At 29.9% G+C, this 18939-nt stretch overlaps 1 protein-coding gene across 1 annotated transcript; it reads left to right on the top strand.

The window, feature by feature from the left end:
- The first annotated feature begins 1248 nt into the window (after positions 1 to 1248).
- LOC134721365 (uncharacterized protein PF3D7_1120000-like) lies at positions 1249 to 18599 on the top strand. Its single transcript, XM_063584357.1, has 5 exons — positions 1249 to 1476; positions 8207 to 8299; positions 9608 to 9799; positions 15314 to 16577; positions 18586 to 18599. Exons 1-5 carry the CDS (start codon positions 1249 to 1251, stop codon positions 18597 to 18599), a joined length of 1791 nt encoding a protein of 596 aa, XP_063440427.1.
- Positions 18600 to 18939: the final 340 nt, after the last annotated feature.

Here is an 18939-nt window from a genome sequence, read left to right as displayed (position 1 = left end):
GCCCCCCTTGTTGGGAAAAAAATTTGTTGCTTATATAGAGAATCACTGAAGCGTGACTGGAGCGGGCCCCCTCTTAGGTCAGTCAGTGGGACCCCACTTATGAAAATTTCTGGATCCGCCACTGCATATATATCTCCATTCGTGTATTCATACTTTGACTTTGATGAAAACAGATACATACATTATCTTATACATATTCTTCATATTTAAAAATTAAAAAAAGAAGCTCAATCTCTTTCTACTTCACAAATGTTTAATTTCTTCATCTACCAATATACTAATATAGATCAATATTATATAAACTTCACAATCGCTTTCTTCTTCACAAATGTTTCATTTTCTCGTCTATCTATATAATAAAACATTTTAAATTAATTAGACATATCTGCTCGTAAATTTAAAAGAAAACCCCATTACATACACATTTCTTTATATCTAATAAAAAAAAATGTTTTCTTGTCGCTAAATAGTCTTCTTGTCGCTTGTTGTCGCTAAAATAATTCTTGTTGTCGCTTCTTGTCGCCGCTTATTGTCGCTAATTAGTGAGACCCGTTTTACCTGTATCACGGCGGGACAACTCGTGTAGAACCAAAATCTTTGGTCAAACAATATTAAGGTAATTTGCATTGACTTATATATCTAAAAGACACTATTTAGATATCTGCCACTGAAATATTTACTGAGATTGAAGCAAAGAAGCATGTTGACTTTCATGATTCTTTTACCTGGAACAGGTGTAAGTAAAACAAGTTGTCCCATTCATTCAATGAACCTTAAAGTGCAACATACTTCCAGTGGTCATTAACTGCATGTTCTCATAAGTGTACATACCAAGTATATAATACTGCTGACCCATGATGATAGATGTCCCAGCCTGATAAGTTTAAGAAAAAATGAATGATCAACACTTCTAATACTTCAAATAGGTGTTTGTTTACTTTAGTGTTTTTGGCTTCTTACCTTTTCTCAGAATGACTCAGACTGTACAAGAAAAGCTTAAAAGCATATTACTTTTAGCTGACCTGTTTAGTGTTCATACGTGTATGATGAAGGTACAAACCTATAAATCCATATAATCTTAGATAAAGCTAAAAAAACATATTTTGCATTGAAGTCAAAACTACCATATACTGAAAAATTGCCTGTTAAGACTTGGGGTTCATGGAAAGTCTTCCAATCTAGCAGTGCGGTGTGAATTGGGCACACTACCCATTAGCAATAAATGTTATCAACTTATTTATAAATACTATGTGCAGTGATATTGGTGAACAGTCTGGTGGTCCACATGAAATTCTCAAGGCTGCTTTTGAAGTGGAGAAAACTCTCACAAATAGAGACAATTTGTGGTCCAATAAACCATCTGAATTAATGAAATATATTGGAATACCCTTAAACAAGCATTGTAATAGTAATTTCAAACAGAAACTAAAAGATTTCTACAAAAATAAAATTATATTTGAACTATCAACGATAAAAGTTGGAAACTGTGATAGACTCTTATTTTTTAGTAAAATTTATACTAAATTTAAACAACAAGAATATTTAAACTTTAATATTCCTAATATATATACCTTAGAAAAAAACTCACAAAATTAAGAATAACTGCACACTCATTAGCAATAGAAACAGGTAGACCAAAAATACCCTCTAATGAGAGATTTTGTAAATTTTGCACAGGAAAAATTTAAAATGAGATACATTTCTTGATTGAATGTCGGCAATATAACAAAATTAGATCTAAATAAAAAAAAAGTAAAAACACAATAATACTGAACTCCGAGGAAAATTCAAAAAGGAAAATCAAAAATCAAAAGGCAAAATCAAAAGTCCAAACACATCAAACGAATGGATAACAGCTGTCATATTCCTAACTTGGTTCAGGCATTTTCTAATGTAGAAAATGGTGGATTGACTCTGGTTTTATATCAAATAATTTGGATGAAAATTTTACCAAAATGTTAAATTTTATGTCTGAAAAAGAATTAAAATCTATTTGTATGTATATTGAATTCCGAAGAAGCTCTTGATTTGAGAGACCACCATACCGTTTTATTAGATAACAATCTTTTACCGTAGTTCGTGCATATACACATCTTATTTATGTAAATTTAGAATAATACTGATGTATAAGTTTATGGTATCAATATCAGTTTATAATGTATTGGTATACATAGAATTGACTTATGACTTGTTGTTGCATGCATCTTTATTTCATTTATATGTTGTTTTAATATTATAATTGTCTGTATATGGATCACGCCTCTATTGTGCTCTTTCCATTCAAATATTGAATTGAATTGAATAATCAAGCTCTTGATAATTTGGAGCATAAAATTTATAATGTGTTGTTTTCATTTTTGTCGAGCCTTCGACTTTAGTCGAAAAAGCAAGACTAAGCAATCCTACATTCCGTCGGCGGCGGCGGCGTCCACAAATATTCACTCTGTAGTTAAAGTTTTTGAAATTTTAATAACTTTATTAAACTATACTGGATTTCTACAAAAGTTAGACAGAAGCTTGTTTATGATCATAAGATACTATCCATAAGTAAATTTTGTAAAAATAAAATTCCATTTTTTCCCTATTTTACTTATAAATGGACTTTGTTTTTTCTGCGGGGTAACATAACATTCACTCTGTGGTAAAAGTTTTTAGAATTTTAATAACTTTCTTAAACTATCCTTGGTTTGTACTAAAGTTGGACAGAAGCTTGTTTATGATCATAAGATAGTATCCAGAAGTAAATTTTGTAAAAAAATTAATTATTTTTTCCCATATTTTACTTTTAAATGGACTTTGTTTTTCTGCGGGGAAACATTACATTCACTCTGTGGTTAAAGTTTTTGAAATTTTAATAAACTATTCTGGGTTTGTACCAAACTTGGACAGAAGCTTATTTATGATCATAAGATAGTATCCAGAAGTAAATTTTGTAAAAAGATAACTCCATTTTTTCTGTTTTTTACTTTTAAATGGACTTAGATTTTCTTCCAGATAACATTACATACAGTCTACAGTTAAAGTTTTCAAAACATTTATTAGATTCATTAACTATTCTAGATTTTTACCAAACTTGGACAGAAGCTTCTTACAATCATGAGATAGTATCAAGAGGAATATTTTTATTGATTTTTTTCCTCATTTTTGTTGAGCCTGCAATTTACAGTAAAAGTAGGCGAGACACTGGGTTCCGCGGAACCTTACAAATTTTTTTTTACAAACTTTAGTAGGAACTACCTTCTTATCTGAAAAACTACCAGCCTTCATGTATTTGATACCATAATCAAAATAATTTTAGTCTATTAATAGTATAATATGGATACTTAAATAAAGATGAAATACAGCAATTAAGATTGAGTAGGCCAAATAAAATAATAGGTGTGTTTCATATTTCCCTACCTACCTGATATAATAAGCTTAAAAATAGCCTACATGTACCTTAAAGTTTTTTTTGTCATTTTTTAATAAGCACTGAAATTTCCCTACCCATTAATTTTGAACACCAATTACACAACATTCTAAGGATGAAACGGTTTAATGAAATAAAAGTATGTTATATTAAATCAAATTAAACCAAAAGTCGTAGATGTGCAGATACACCAGACTGCACCATACTAAAAAAATGTAATTTTCCAAAGTTCTGATATGGAATGTGTTAAAAAATGTTTAAGGAGCAAACATGAAATTGATGTAAAAGGCTATTTGAAATGGATATTGGAATTTAAAAAAAAAATCAGATTTACGAAATACATGTACTCTAAAAGGAGGGTAGTTGCACAACATTTAAATCTGTCATTTATGTCTGTAAACAAATCCAGAAAAAAAGTTATCACTGCAGACCAAATCACATGTACTATTAAATCCTTTATTTTGGAGGAATAAGAAAATGGATTGTATTTTCAAGAAAGTTATTTTAATCTCTCTTTTCTATTGCAATGCTTGCAGATTAAAAAAAAAAAATAATGATAACATGTGAATCAAGTGAACAAAATTTTCATATCCAAGATGTTGGTCCTCATAACTTGTCAGTTTTAAAGGGTGCATTATAGAATAAGAACTCTTATCCTGGCCTTTTATAGCTGACTATGCAGTATGGGCTTTGCTCATTGTTGTAGGCTGTACGGTGACCTATAGTTGTTAATTTTTGTGTCATTTTGGTCTTTGGTGGATAGTTGTCTCATTGGCAATCATACCACATCTTCTTTTTTTTATATTGAGTAACAATAAATTACAAAAAGAAAGTTTGAATGGGTATGCTACATTTGTACATGTACATGTATTTAAAATAACCTGAGGTAATTATTTTGATTATATTCAACTGCAGTTTATTTTACAGATATGATACCAAACCTTGCATCAATGGAAGCTTATGCTTAGAGTAACATAAGAAAAGTAAATGTAAGTAAATTTGTATCTATTTATTCATATACTGATATGCAAATTTGAGAGTGACAAATTCTTATTCAGTATCTCATTGATGCATTCCAATTACACTATATAGTCATAGATCCTGATTCACTGTACAATGACAGGTACATGTACCTTAGATGTTTGACACTTATACCACAGACTCAATCTTGATCTATGAGTTTATCAAATAAGCTGATGTTCCATCAATATTAAGGAGGCTCGCGGGTACAAAATTTTCAGCAAAAAATTAAACATTTGTTTTTTTCATTACAAATTTTATTTATTACACTATTTGTTATTACTTTATGATATGGTACAAAAATCAACCAATAAAATCGATTCTGTTTGCCTCCAGATGACTTTTAAAATGTTTATATCATCGAAAAAGCTCCAAATTATCTCCCTTTGGTTCAAAAATGCCATTTTTTGGTTTTAAATTGAAATATCTTCTCTTACACATTGGTGAATTATATTTTTTATTATTGTTTTCAAATAAGCTGTACATAAACTAAATAATTGTAAAATTTAAGCGATTTCTGTAATTAGGTTTATTTCGATATTACCTCTATTTCACCTATTAGTTCAACCGAAAAAAAGTAACTTTACAAAAATGTATGCTTCTTTGGAAAGGCAGATTGTGAGCGTAAATGAACGGTGACCCCAATTTTAATTTTCTTTTTCTTTTAAGTATAAGATAAAGTTTATTTATAGAAAAATATAACGAAATCCAAAATTGAAAAAAGAAATGGTTTAGACCTGCGAGCCCCCTTAAGTATATACAGTGCATACATTTGTTTGCTTTAATCCAACAAAATAGCATTTTTTTTCCAAAAGCAGGGTTATTAATTTTATAGTAAAAAAGTTCATGGAAAATTAAAACCCAATAAAATATACATGCTGTTCATTTAAGCATTTGTTTGTTTTTCTCAAATTCAATCTACTGACATGACTAAATTACAACTTCATAATTCAATTTAAAGTTAAAATAAAAATATAAATAGTAAATTTAAAGGCCAACAGTAATTAGTCTTATTACAAAATGTTTGAGTCCCCTCTTCCATAACGCATATAAATAAAAGAAAGTTAAAACTTAACTTATATGTCTTCCAAGTCAATGTTGAGTTTCATTTTTCATTTATTTTTTTACATTGTCATTTGAACAACCTTACTTTTAATTATAGATTATTGTTGGTTATTTTATTGAGATTGATTTTCTTGCTTGAGCTTGTCACGGCGATAGCGAGAAAAGCAATAGGGTTGAGATGATCAATTACAATTTGTTTATCGCTATTCTACCTATGATGATGATGTCAATTTCATTAGCAACACCATGTGGTTCCTAAGTTTCAAGCGATAATTTTCCACCTCAAGCGAGTAGCATGATATGATAATTATCACAAAAAAAGATCAAAGGAAAAATGCCCAAAATAGCAATAAGTATTATTATTTACCCTTTCCTCCATAGTGACGCCTTTTGACGCCACCCCTTTACTCCATAATGACGCCACCCCTTTACTCCATAATGACGCCTTTTGACGCCTGTGTAGTACATCAGTTGAAAAGTTTTTACTCCAAAGTGTCTGAAGTAGACTTTATAAAATTTCATTGTGAAAGATATGTATATTACTTGATGCATAATTGTTTATATCAAGAGACTTCAAGACAAATTTTATTCTTTTTCAACAACTGTAAAAACATTGGTGCAAAGCATATATATAGAAAAATCCTTATAAAGCACAAAGGTGTCAGTATTCATCTCAGAAACTAACAAATCCTTTGAATAGACTTATTAAGAAGGGATATAGTTACGATACTGTTGTCAAGTCATTAAAGATTGCATATTTTGGCGTTAATATTGATACACTTACAGGGTCTTTGCATCGGAACTAAACACATTTTATCAAAAAACAGTTGTTGGCATGACACGGGTTATGTTCTTCTCATATATGTTATGATGGTATGATACTAAACCCCTTACGGGAAGGATTGTGCCTGATGTTCATATGATGAAATCATAATCTTTCAGTCAGTTTAATTGAAGTCTGAAGCTGGCATGTCTGTTAACTGCTAGTAGTCTGTTGTTATTTATGTATTATTGTCATTTTGTTTATTTTCTTTGGTTACATCTTCTGACATCAGACTCGGACTTCTGAGTCTTCTCTTGAACTGAATTTTAATGTGCGTATTGTTATGCGTTTACTTTTCTACATTGGCTAGAGGTATAGGGGGAGGGTTGAGATCTCACAAACATGTTTAACCCGCCACATTTTTGCGTCTGTCCCAAGTCAGGAGCCTCTGGCTTTTGTTAGTCTTGTATTATTTAAATTTTAGTTTCTTGTGTACAATTTGGAAATTAGTATGGCGTTCATTATCACTGAACTAGTATATATGTTTGTTTAGGGGCGAGCTGAAGGACGCATCCGGGTGAGGGAATTTCTCGCTACATTGAAGACCTATTGGTGACCTTCTGCTGTTGTTTTTTCTATGGTTGGGTTGTTGTCTCTTTGACACAATCCCCATTTCCATTCTCAATTTTATATATATATATTGTAGGGTTGTCACTGACTCAGACGTACTTATGTATATATATATATATAGCAAAAGTAAATAAACACGGTGTACAGAATGTATATAAAAGAAATTTTAAATTTGCAAACTACATTTCACATCGAATAATAACAGTTCGTTAAAATATTGTCACTAGCGCTTTCATGCCTTCTGGTAATCTTCAGGCGACGTTTTAACAATGTCCTTGACGACATTGCCGTTGATAACGTTTATTATGTTACAATAACGATAAGGGGAGATAAATCCAACGTATTTACGTAGATCTGTTTAATTTTGGCTGAAAGTCCTTTATAAAGTGTGCTTCCTTTGCCAGTCTTTTATATTTGTTCGGTTCGTTTATTTTATAGAACGGATATACGACAAATTTTCCACTACTGCACGTTTCGAAATGTTCGCTCACATCTTGCATTCGTGTGGATGGGTCTCGTATCTGTTGTCTGTGAACACGAACTCTTGACAAATTGAATTACCAGTCTGTCTGATGTACCATTCCTTGCAAGTGCTGCATACAATACAGTAAATTAGGTTTACCGTTTAGCAATTCATGTCTGCATTTGGAACTATGGTTTGGCCGTTTTTCAATGTTATTTGCGGGCCGGTTGCCATATATTCACAAAGACCACATCTAGGGTCATTACATTTTGAAACGTTGTACTGTATTCCATATGGGTCATAAAACTTAGCCCTTGTTAAAATCTTTTTAAGATTTAAAGGCTGTCTTTTACTTTTCAGGAATTTTTGTGTAGGGAAAAGCTTTTTTAATTTTTTTGTTTTTTGTTAAACCGGCAAATTTGCTTTTATGACGTTAAATATGTCAGGATTATATGGGTTATGAGTGCTTACAAACGGGATAAGTTCTGTATTACTCTCTTTAGGCGCTGTGGACCTAAGTTCCGTCATTGGTATCGCTTTAACAAACTGTTATTATTCGATGTGAAATGTAGTTTGCAAATTTAAAATTTCTTTTATATATATATATATATATATACAAGTCTAAATTGAAAACTACGTTCAAACCTATGATTGCGTTGGATAAAAACTGCAATTTTTATACGTGTGCATGTAAAACAAATTTCGTTGTAGAAGGGTTCTAAAAACAGCACAAACAACATTTTCCAATATATATATATATATAGTAGCCAGTTATAAAGGGAAACAAGCTGCAATGATGAACATCTACTTAAATGTTAGAGTCAAATATGACAGTTGTGCTATGTATATTTTTCAGATGAATTCTGGACAACAAAAGTGTGGTTTGGCAGAGTTGCTGGCCTTAAGTCATGCAGAGTTTGACACACAGATCAAAGAAATGAGTTTAAAAGTTTGTGTAATATAATTTGAAATTGTTTTGTTTCTGGACTGGCTGAAAAGGGGATATTCATATACTGTATTGGTGGTCTATACTTCTGTTTTTATGTTCCAAACACTTTTAGTTTCAAAGGGATTTAAGTCATACTTGCCCAAGACCTTTTAAACTTTTACACAATGTCATTTTCCAAAACTACAGGTTTATTTTAGTTTATGGATGTTTATCCACCATCTTGACGTTTAATCCTTGCATATCTGTACCAAAACAAATGTCATAATTGGGAATTACATTGATTAGTAGGCCAACAAAACTACCAGTAATGCCTTTGTGGTATCAGTTCAGTGTAGTAAGAAGAATATCTCTCCATGTCTGAAATACAGGTAGATAACAGGCTACAACTATTAACAATATACATGATATACATGTATCTACATTTAATGCAAAAATGATGTTCTTCTTTAACTTTGAAATTCTGAAGCAAATAAAATTGATTTACAAAATCTTCGTCTGTCAGTTTGTCTATTGAAACTGTTTTGCTTGTCTAAAAATGTGGGTTATTTCTTTGAAGTGTCAAGTGAGATTTTTTCAAAATTATGACATATTATCTGGTAATTTTCTTATACAGTTTTTATGCCCTGGGGTAGGGGAGGGGGGCATTAAGTTTAACCCTTGTCTGTCTGTCCCAAAATTGGTTTCTAATTTCAACCAAATGTTATGAAACACAATGCTTATTACTACAAAACACAGATCAAGTTTGAAACCTGTACACAATACTTATTATCACAAAACTTAGATCAAGTACAAATCTGGTTAGCATCACTTTTACCATTCTATAGTTATGTCCCTTAATAATGTTGTATGCAAGCAAGGGCATCATCTGTGTTGATAGGGACACACTCTCCATTTTTTTTTACTTATAGCCACATATCTGTACTTCAATGGACTGATGTTCAGATGCTAAGTGATTGATTTGAACATGCAGTCAGATGTGAGCTTTGGCTCAATGTTGAAGATATCACAATGACTTTGAGAGGAAGGACAGTAATATTTAAAAAGACCTATTATTTTGAGTTTTATCAAAGGCATAAATGGAAAAATAAAAAAAATATATCATTGTTTATGAAGTAGAAACAATTCTTTATTTAAAATGTAATGCATACTACAGACTCATTATTACATAATAAGTAAGTGAGATTGTCAAAATATTTCATAAGAATATTGGTTGAGGACTGATACCTACATTGTATTAAGTATGATATACCAAAAATAAATCTTCTTCATACAATGGTATTCAAAATATATTAAACTCTTTATTTGCAGGATCTCCTTGACACCATCTCTACACTTCAAAAAGAAATGTCCAAAGAGCAAGAAAATTTTAACTCTTTGAGTGCAGAGTTATCATCTCTCAATAAGAAATCTCAACAATATAAACAGATCTCCAAAGAAATGACAGAATCTCAGGCGCGTCTTACAGCTTTAATGGATCGTAGTATGAAGTGCTTTCAGCAGGTAAATTATCAAACTATTCAAAATGTTGAGAAAAAAATTGTTCATGAATCAAGCAGCAATGCAAAAACACAAAAACCAATAGATAGGAGAAGTATGATATGACAGCTATTTTGACCTCCGAGGTAATGACCACGGTAGTAAAAGATTATTAAGTACCATCCTTCAGAGACCAGTAAAACAATAGTCTGTCAGTAACAGTTTATTGAGCACTTCAAATAACCTCCTTTGTGTACAAAATAGCCCATTAGTTCAAATTAGTATTACAAGAGCATGAAAGAATAAACTTCTTGTCAATAATTTTAAAATTATGCATTTTATAAGGTAATATTTTTTTCAGACTGCTTCTGATGTTTTTTAAACTAAATCAGTTGGAGGTGTACTTGGACGTATTGTCACTTTATTCAATAATGAATAGTTGTCTGATTCAGTGATTGGCAATAATTTCCATAATATTTTTTTTGCTGCAGATAATAGAATGTCAGACCCTTTGTACTGTTTTCTTTGAATCTAATTGAGCAGCTACAATGTATATATTGCTATGCACATTCATGAATTAATGTGGTGTTCGGTCACTCATTGAATATATTTCTACATTTGACTTTTTTCTTTACCGACCTTGTCAGAGAGGGCTGTTTAGCCAGTCAAGGTCATTAAAAACTCCAATCATCAACTTTGATTAGCTATTCCAAAAATATTTGCCATCAACACACAAAATTTCAAATTGTGGAAAACATTAACATATGTCATAAAACAATAACTGACAAGTTCCTTACTTTGGAACAACACATACAAATGTGAAAGGGTTAAATTAGAAATCTCAACCCTCCCCCTTTTTAAAATCTTGAACAGTAGATTTGAATCAAAGTTCAAATAATCAAAATCTTGTTAAACAATGAAAACAATTGTTACTAACACATTTTGAAGTTTTTTGTTTCACAAGTTATTTTGATTTCTGAAGCCTCAAAGAATTTTCTTAGCATTTGTAAGTATTATTCTTAGATGGAGGGAGCATGCTGGATAATTTCCTTTTTACAGCCAGAACAAAGATATAAGGGGTTGGGTTTATTATATCAGATTGAGGGTAAGGTGAAATGGTTTTTGATTTATATGTCATATTTCAAGTACTTCTGTGTCACCTGGACCTAAGAGCTTATTTCACCAATTGTTCTCAGTTTATTTACCTATCAATAATACAACTTTTGGTAAACAAGTTAACTATTGCTATTGGAAATAGAATTGTCTGTAAATTACGAAATAGAAAAACAAAATCTAGAAAAGTCCTTCATAAAACATGACCACCACTATTTCTTTGAATAGGAAATTCAACAAAATCAACAAAAAATCTAAATTTTTAGCTTTTTTACTGATACAAATAATTGTATTTGATTGAAATATGTATTTAAAAATATCAGTTTAAGAATTTTTTTGACAAAGAAATCTATTTAACTTTTCAACTGTTATTTTATCAGTTTTGCTCTGTTTTTGAAAGGAAACAATATTGGTTGAGGCCTTTTTTTTTTATGTAATACTTTTACTTTCTGAAGAAGAAAAAAAAAGCTATCTATTATAAAGTTTTTCACATTTAGGGTCCATTTTCGTTCTTTTCCATAAATTATCCTTACAAAATAAGGAAAGTATGCACATATGGTAGCTTAACACAAGGTCAGTGGTTTTATATTTTGATAAAAAAAGATACAAACTACTTTTAGGCAAAGTATAAAAATATGCTGTTCATTTGTTATTTCCATAAGACATTATTATGCTTATGAATATGTTATTTCATAGGTTAAATTTATGTGTATTATTAGGTATTAACAAGTTAGGTAACTGTTTCATGTATATAAATTTCTTAACCACAATTAACTTGTAGCCCTAATTGTGTAGTAGTTTCACTAATTTTTACAATAATTAACATGTATATGTAAAAAATAAAGCAATAACCTAGTTGATTGTAAAATAACATAGATATTTAAACTTTGATAATCTTGTTGTTCCACCTAGGGAACCAAGGATGGGGACATAAAATTACTGGGTATCTTTTTGTTCATTTGTATTTGTGTCTGTCCATTTTCAGGTTTGCAAGCACTCGCACACATACAATTTTTGTTAGAGTTATATGAAATTTATATCAACAAGGTCTTTTTAAAACCAGTATGATAATCAGCACCAATCAACTATTTTTATAGGAGTTATGTTCCTTTGATATAAAAATTATATGGAGAATCGCATTGCATGTGATTACATTTTCATGACTGATATGTATCTATGAAAAAGTGTAAAAGAACCAAAAAATAATTGGAGTTATTGCCCTTGGGTAGATAAGATATGTGCAAAAGGAATTTTGGAATACTTTTTTCTCATTTTTCATATTATTCATATTATTTTTAGAAAATAATTTGGTAGAGACATATATTCATTTATTTTTGGTAACAAATATCCTATTCACAATTAATATATATATATGACATAATCTCTGACAATCTTTATATTTCATTTTACACATTGATTTATGTGATATTACTCTTTAAACAGTATTTATGACAGATTTTAGTTGTAATACAAATATATTTGTTTTATGCTAAGGCCATTGACCGTTACTATAGTTAAATGACCATAAAGTATATGAACTTGATTTAAACAAATACATTAAATGTCCTTGTGACTTCAGAAAAAAAACAAGAAAAATTCCCTGCTTCAAAAATATTTTTTTCTCAAAATAATATAGAGCTCAGGTACGGAAAAATTAAAAGTGTATTCAAATTCATTAATTAATAAGAAAAAGTCCCACCTGGAAGGAAGTTAATCTTGATAAAAAAAAATTCAGGAATTTTAAATTATAATAAAAAAGTACACTGAACAAAACTAATCTTTCAATGAGTCTATGTTTTACATGAGGTCAAGATCATGATTCAAATAGTAAAAATAATTAAATATATTTTTTTCAGAAAAAAGTCTGATGGGCTATCAAAGTTACCAGCTCAAAATCCAAGACCTAGGTCTTTTAGGGTTTTAAAAATGATTGGCTCTGTTTAATATACAAACTATAATATACCAATCCTGTTAGAATGTTGGTTTTTGATTATTTAAAAAGTTTGAATTAGGCCTTTTTTACTTGAAGTAAATAAACACATTAGTGAAACTGTTAAAATTGGTGTCTCTGTAAATTCTTTACTTTAAATACAAATAATCTAAATTGTATCAAATGGTTGTTACAGAACCATCATAACTATCCCACAGCATATTGATTGAGAAAGATGTCTATCTTGTATTATGTAAATACTTCAGGTTATTTACATTGTTCAGTAATTGTTGCATAATTTTTCTAGTATGGATGATTTAGAATAGTTTAAGTATGATATCTACCCAATAACTCTTCATATTCAATTGGAAGTTATAAATTTACAAACTGTCATTAATTTATTCTTTAGAGGAGTAAAGATTTGTATTAAGTTATAACTTAACTTTAAAATGAAAATTAATTTCTGATTCAGACAATATGTAAACTTATTTTGGTATTTTTAACTCTATTCCCATGAAATTACCCTACATCCTCAATTTAAATGTGTTATGTACATGGTATACTGAAATAGAAATTGTTCAATTGTTTATGTTTATATATAGTACAATGTATAGTAATTTTGAGGTAAACATCAGGAGACTGTTTAAAAATGAATTGCACTTCTACATAATATACAATAAACATATGCAGTTTGAAACAAAGATATTCATGTTTCCTATGCTTAAGACAATCCTAGTAACAAAAATAAGAAGGCATATTCAAGAGCAATATTTTGAAGCTTGCAACTTTAAAAAAAACCCAGACTATCATCAATCTAAAATTCCTAAGACTATAAACAAGACTACATGAACCTCATGGTTTAACCCAAAATAAACTGACATATGTGATAATGAAATGTATTATCTAAGGTTAATTTAGATAACTTGTCAATTGTATGATAATATGATAAATAATAAATATCTGAATACAAAGGTTCACTTTTACCTATAACAATATTGTGAACTCAGTGCACATAGAAAGAAAATATTGTAAGTATTTTGATGTATTCTCTTGTTAAACCATCACCCTCCTTCTAAGGAGCAGTTACCTATCCCAAACTTTATAATTGTTTATTGTGTTACACATGTTTTCCTATTTTGTTTGTTGACTAAGCTAAGTTTTTTTTTTATCTGTTTTGAATTTTGGTTAACCCAGGGTCTTTTATATAAGAAATGTGACTTGCTGCACAACAAATAGGCGGTATGAGTTTAAGTTTTAAGTTTGAGATTAGGCCAGTAAACATTGCCAATACAAAGAATGCTTTCAGTTACTAAAAGCAGGATCAGAATATTAAACTTGCTGATATGTAGTCATGCCATGCTTCACAAGTGTTATATGGACTTTTAACATTTTGATTCTTCCATTTTTTACTTGCTGCAATTAGGTGCTAAAAAGTTGGCTTCTGAGGAGGTATCTGTTGTAACTGCATACTTATGAATGTTTTTTCCACCTTCCAAATGGTTACACAATATATTTTATTGATATTTGATATGATATACAAACAACAATTGTTGAAGGTTTATATCAACATATTCCTAAGACAAAATGAAATTTTATGACTGAGTTATCTATAAAAATTTAAACTCTGTAGGAACTTTACAAACACAATTGAAAGTCAATAGCTTATTTATGTAAGATATATAACTTCTAACAAGGATTGGAGATGATTTGACCACTTCAAATTAATGTATACTTTTGCCTAAAATTCAGACCATATCTAAATGTGTATATTAAACCAGAAAACTGAATCTTGTTACTTTTTATTTTGAAATCCATGAGCTCTGAGCATAGAAATCAGATAAAGGTCAGTTTCTTAAATAATTGGCAGTGTTTGTTTTGTTCAGCATTACATGCAGAGGAGTAATGAAATAATACAATGTATAAAGCATCTTGTTACAGTAATGTTGAAAGGACTTTTGTTGACTGTGTCGATATTTAAGTTATCCATATTTAAGCAAGAGGCTCAGAATAAGGAAGCCTTAAATTTTGTTTAGCATTGAATATTTTCAAAATGGTAGAAATTGAAGTATGATGTTGAAAAATATGCAGTCTTCATTATTGTGGTTATATAAATTAAAATGTCTTGTGTAACCTGAAAAAAAAATGTTGCAAATTTCGTTTTACTCATTTGCCTGCCTGAAAAATAAATTTGAGGCACAAAAGAAATATTACATTGTTTAAACATTTGCAAAAATTCATTGTACCCATTCATGTTATTTAGTTCTAAGTAAAATTAGGTTTGAACTGACAAGATTGTTTAGTTTTGGTCAATGGCATCGAAGGGGGGAGTCTAATGAGTGTGAATTGCATTAGCTCTTTATTTGCAACATTTCATGAAAAAAACTTCATATTGCATTGTTAAGACTCAAGTTTAAGAAGACACAACACACTTGTGGATCAGCTGATTGAATATCTTGTTTATTTTAGTAATAAATTTTCATCTTTATTATTTCTAGCAAGGAAACCAAAGCACTTCAACCAAGTTTCCAAATGTATACAGGAGAAATTCCCTAAAGGAAACAAGTAAACCAGAAAAACTACCAGTCAACAAACCAGTTCAAAGAAACATGTCTGCAAGAATTCCCAGCAAAGAAATGGAAATCACTAGGTCTACACCTAACTTGAAAACTACTACAAATAAGCCAGTGTTTCTGAAAACTTTAACTGATGTTAATGCTTCAAAATTAGAAGTAAAAAAGTTCAATGGAATTCCAAATAACACTTCAGAAAAGAAACCAATACAAGTATTTCAAAATGGAACTGTTCATGATAATGGTCAGAAAGTGGAACAAAATTCGATGGACAAGAAGCAACCATCTGTGAAAAGTACAGCAACATTTAATATGCAGAAAAGCAAGTCAAATGAGTTTCTTCATAATATTTCATCATCTAGAAATGAAAAAGAAAAAAGTGTTTTTGATTCAGCAAATAAACCAGCCCCAAATTTCAATGTTATATTGAGGAAGACTAATAGAAGTTTAGTTGATAATGAAGAACAAGAGAATAATTTTAGACATTCTGTAGATCTTGATTTAAGAGGATCTTCTAAATGTCCTGTTCCAAACCTTTCAAATAACAGTACCGACTCAGAAACAAGAAAAATTCCAGATGTCAAAGTCTCATCTACGCAACAACAAAAAGCAGACGTCAAGTTAGCATTTGACAAAAAAGTAGCCACTTCAGTTGAATCATTGCAAAAAGAAACTTGGAAACAAAAACAGAATAATACAACAAAAACTGAAGCAGTAAAACATGTGAATGAAATACAAAACCAAAAACAGAATAATACAACAAAAAAGATGGAAGTAAAGCAGTCAAAGGAAACACAAAATGCAACAAAAAATGTGGAAGTAAAACAAGTGAAGGAAACACAAAATACAACAAAAAATGTCGAAGTAAAACAGGGGAAGGTAACACAAAATACAACAAAAACGTTGGAAATTAAACAAGTGAAGGAAACACAAAATACAGCAAAAAATGGGGAAGTAAAACAAGTGAAGGAAACACAAAACAAACCAACTGTGAAGAGTTCTATACAGTTTCGTCCTACTACAGCAATTGAAGCTAAAGCAGTTTCTACTGGGGAAAGACAAAATCTACTTCAGCAAATCCAAAACTTTAAAAGAAAGCCTCAACCTGAGGAAGAAGGGAAAACAGATATCAATGAACAAGACAGAAACACCCAAGTCCCTGATATTATAAAAAGTGGAATCAAGAAAGGTAAATATATATATACTATTTATTAGTTGATTATAATTGATTTCAAATATAATTTGATTTGTTATGCACTTTTTCACAGACTCATGAGTCATTTCAGCTTCTTGTTCTATATTGTTCACTGTGTTGCTGTTCTTTTTTTTTGCTTGTCCCTTTCCCTGAGAAAGAAAGTGGAAATATGGAAATACTGAAGTCCATCTGTTCATCCGTTTGTCTGAGCATTCATCCATGTGTTTGTACACTTTATGGCTCATAGTACTTTCTTTTGCTTGTAGTTACAAGTTAACTCTAATATAAATAAGTTGTTAAAACATATACACTTTTATTGTGGAAATGTGATTCTCCTAATGAAATTGTGAATTTGTGAAAACTTATATTAAGTTCATAATTCTCAGGGTGCTAGACAGACAAGTTATATCTTATTCAAAGTTTGGGTCAATACTTGAATATTTCTTTTGTCTTTCCACCTTCAGATTCTTTTCATTTCACTTTGTTTTGGTTATATCATGTACTAGTTATGAGGTTGCTGTCTTAAAACTTTAAAGAAGTACAGCAACTGATGTAAGGGACATGATGATTTCTTACAAATAGTTAAAGTATGGTACCCCAAGCATCTTCTGTTTATGTTTTATTTGCTTGTACATGTATATAGGTATTACACAATTGAATTTAAAGCTTGTCTATATTTAAAGACTGTTTGTTGCCCTTATGAGGCTTCATATATCTTTGATTATTCTTGTAACTGGATTGCTTTCTCATTGGAGAATTACCTACCTCTCCCTTTATTGGGATAATTCATATCTAAATATAGCAGTATATAATTTTAAAGTCTAAAAAAAGTATTTAACTATATAATTATCATTCATTGTTGTAATAACATAATTATTTTCCTGAATGGAAAGTTCAGTATCAATTTTTACTTTAAATTGTCAGTTGAAGTAATTTAATGGTCATTTAAATCTTTGAACCTTTTAACTGGACTCTTACTCAATTAAATTTTTTTTGTTCACATTTTATACATTTGTAATCATTACATGTTGTTAAAATCACTCAAGAATGATTAGGACACTGAAAGTAAATTGTTGGGGGAAAAGATCATTTGAAAACATTTAACACATGTTTAGATGTGTGTGGGCAGTATGTCTATAAACAAAAGGATGGTCCTCATTTGTTTATCTCATTTCCAATTATTTGTCACTTCATTTCATAAATAATAGATAAATTTTAAATTAAATATTTGCAGATTATTTAAGAAATTTGCAAATAATATATATTGTTTCTTTAACAATAATGACTCTTTGAAATAAGTGATAACAATGGAATGATAATCCAACAATACTAATTTGAAAAAGAGAAAATTTTAGCAAGTGACTGAACAGTTAATTTATTTACAAGTGCAGATAACTTTGGTCCTACAATTTGCTAAATATTCAGTGGTTATCTTATGTATGTTATTAGTTACAGAGTGTTCTAGTGAACTATTGCAGTACATATAGGGTCAGTAAATTCCATAATCAACAAATGGAGCAAGCTTAGCCCACATATGGGAGTTTCTGACCCAGATGTAACATACTAAAATTTGAAAAACTATTTCAGTTAAAAATTGAAAATAAGTTGAAAAAGCTGTGCAAATTTATCAGGGTTATAACTTTTCAAGTGAGTCTTCCTGGTTAATCACCACTCTTCTTTACTATACTGTTTATCATGTATTATTTGATATTTTCATCTCATCTTGTCATGTGTGTTTGTGTTATGTTATATGACTTTTGATGAACTTCTTTGTACCATTGTATCTTTATGGTGTTTAAGAAATAAAGAATCTTGAAATCTTGAATCTTGACCCAATATATATTGTATATGATCATTTGTACACCTTGTAATGAATTTATCTTACTGACTATCTTAAAACATGTAACATTTCTGTTTGTTGGAGAGATATATGTTTAGCATATCTTTTATGAAAAAAACATAGAAATTAAGAGTCCAAATAAAAATCACTTTTTCTCTACAGGAATGTTAGAATAATTTTGTTTATTTTTAAAGTGAATACAATTTCCCTGTACAATGGATTTCAAATTATCAGCTGAATTTGATTTAATCTTACTATTTCCCATTCAAGCTTTGAATAGAGCTCAAGGTTATATACATTTAAAACTTGCATCTAAACTAAAAAAAACAACAACCCATATTTCATTGATATGCAAAGTAGAATGAAATCCTTTATTAATACTGAATGACATATCAAATATTGATGTATCTACTTTCACTTCTCAACCTAGACAAAAACGAGGAAAATAATGACTTGGCCTAACATACAAATACATATATAGGATATTTAAATCCTCAGGTAAAATCTGTATGGCTG

This window comes from Mytilus trossulus, chromosome 1, assembly GCF_036588685.1.
Source record: "Mytilus trossulus isolate FHL-02 chromosome 1, PNRI_Mtr1.1.1.hap1, whole genome shotgun sequence".
Taxonomy (NCBI): domain Eukaryota; kingdom Metazoa; phylum Mollusca; class Bivalvia; order Mytilida; family Mytilidae; genus Mytilus; species Mytilus trossulus.
This window is presented reverse-complemented; position numbering and strand designations above follow the sequence as displayed.

What these genes read in the sequence shown, in the direction of transcription:
- LOC134721365 (XM_063584357.1), top strand. Translation starts at nt 1,249, where the DNA reads ATGTGCAGTGATATTGGTGAACAGTCTGGTGGTCCACATGAAATTCTC. An exon ending in TCAAAGAAATGAGTTTAAAA is followed by an intron (nt 8,300 to 9,607) that starts GTTTGTGTAATA and finishes CTTTATTTGCAG; the next exon opens with GATCTCCTTGACACCATCTC. An exon ending in GTATGAAGTGCTTTCAGCAG is followed by an intron (nt 9,800 to 15,313) that starts GTAAATTATCAA and finishes TATTATTTCTAG; the next exon opens with CAAGGAAACCAAAGCACTTC.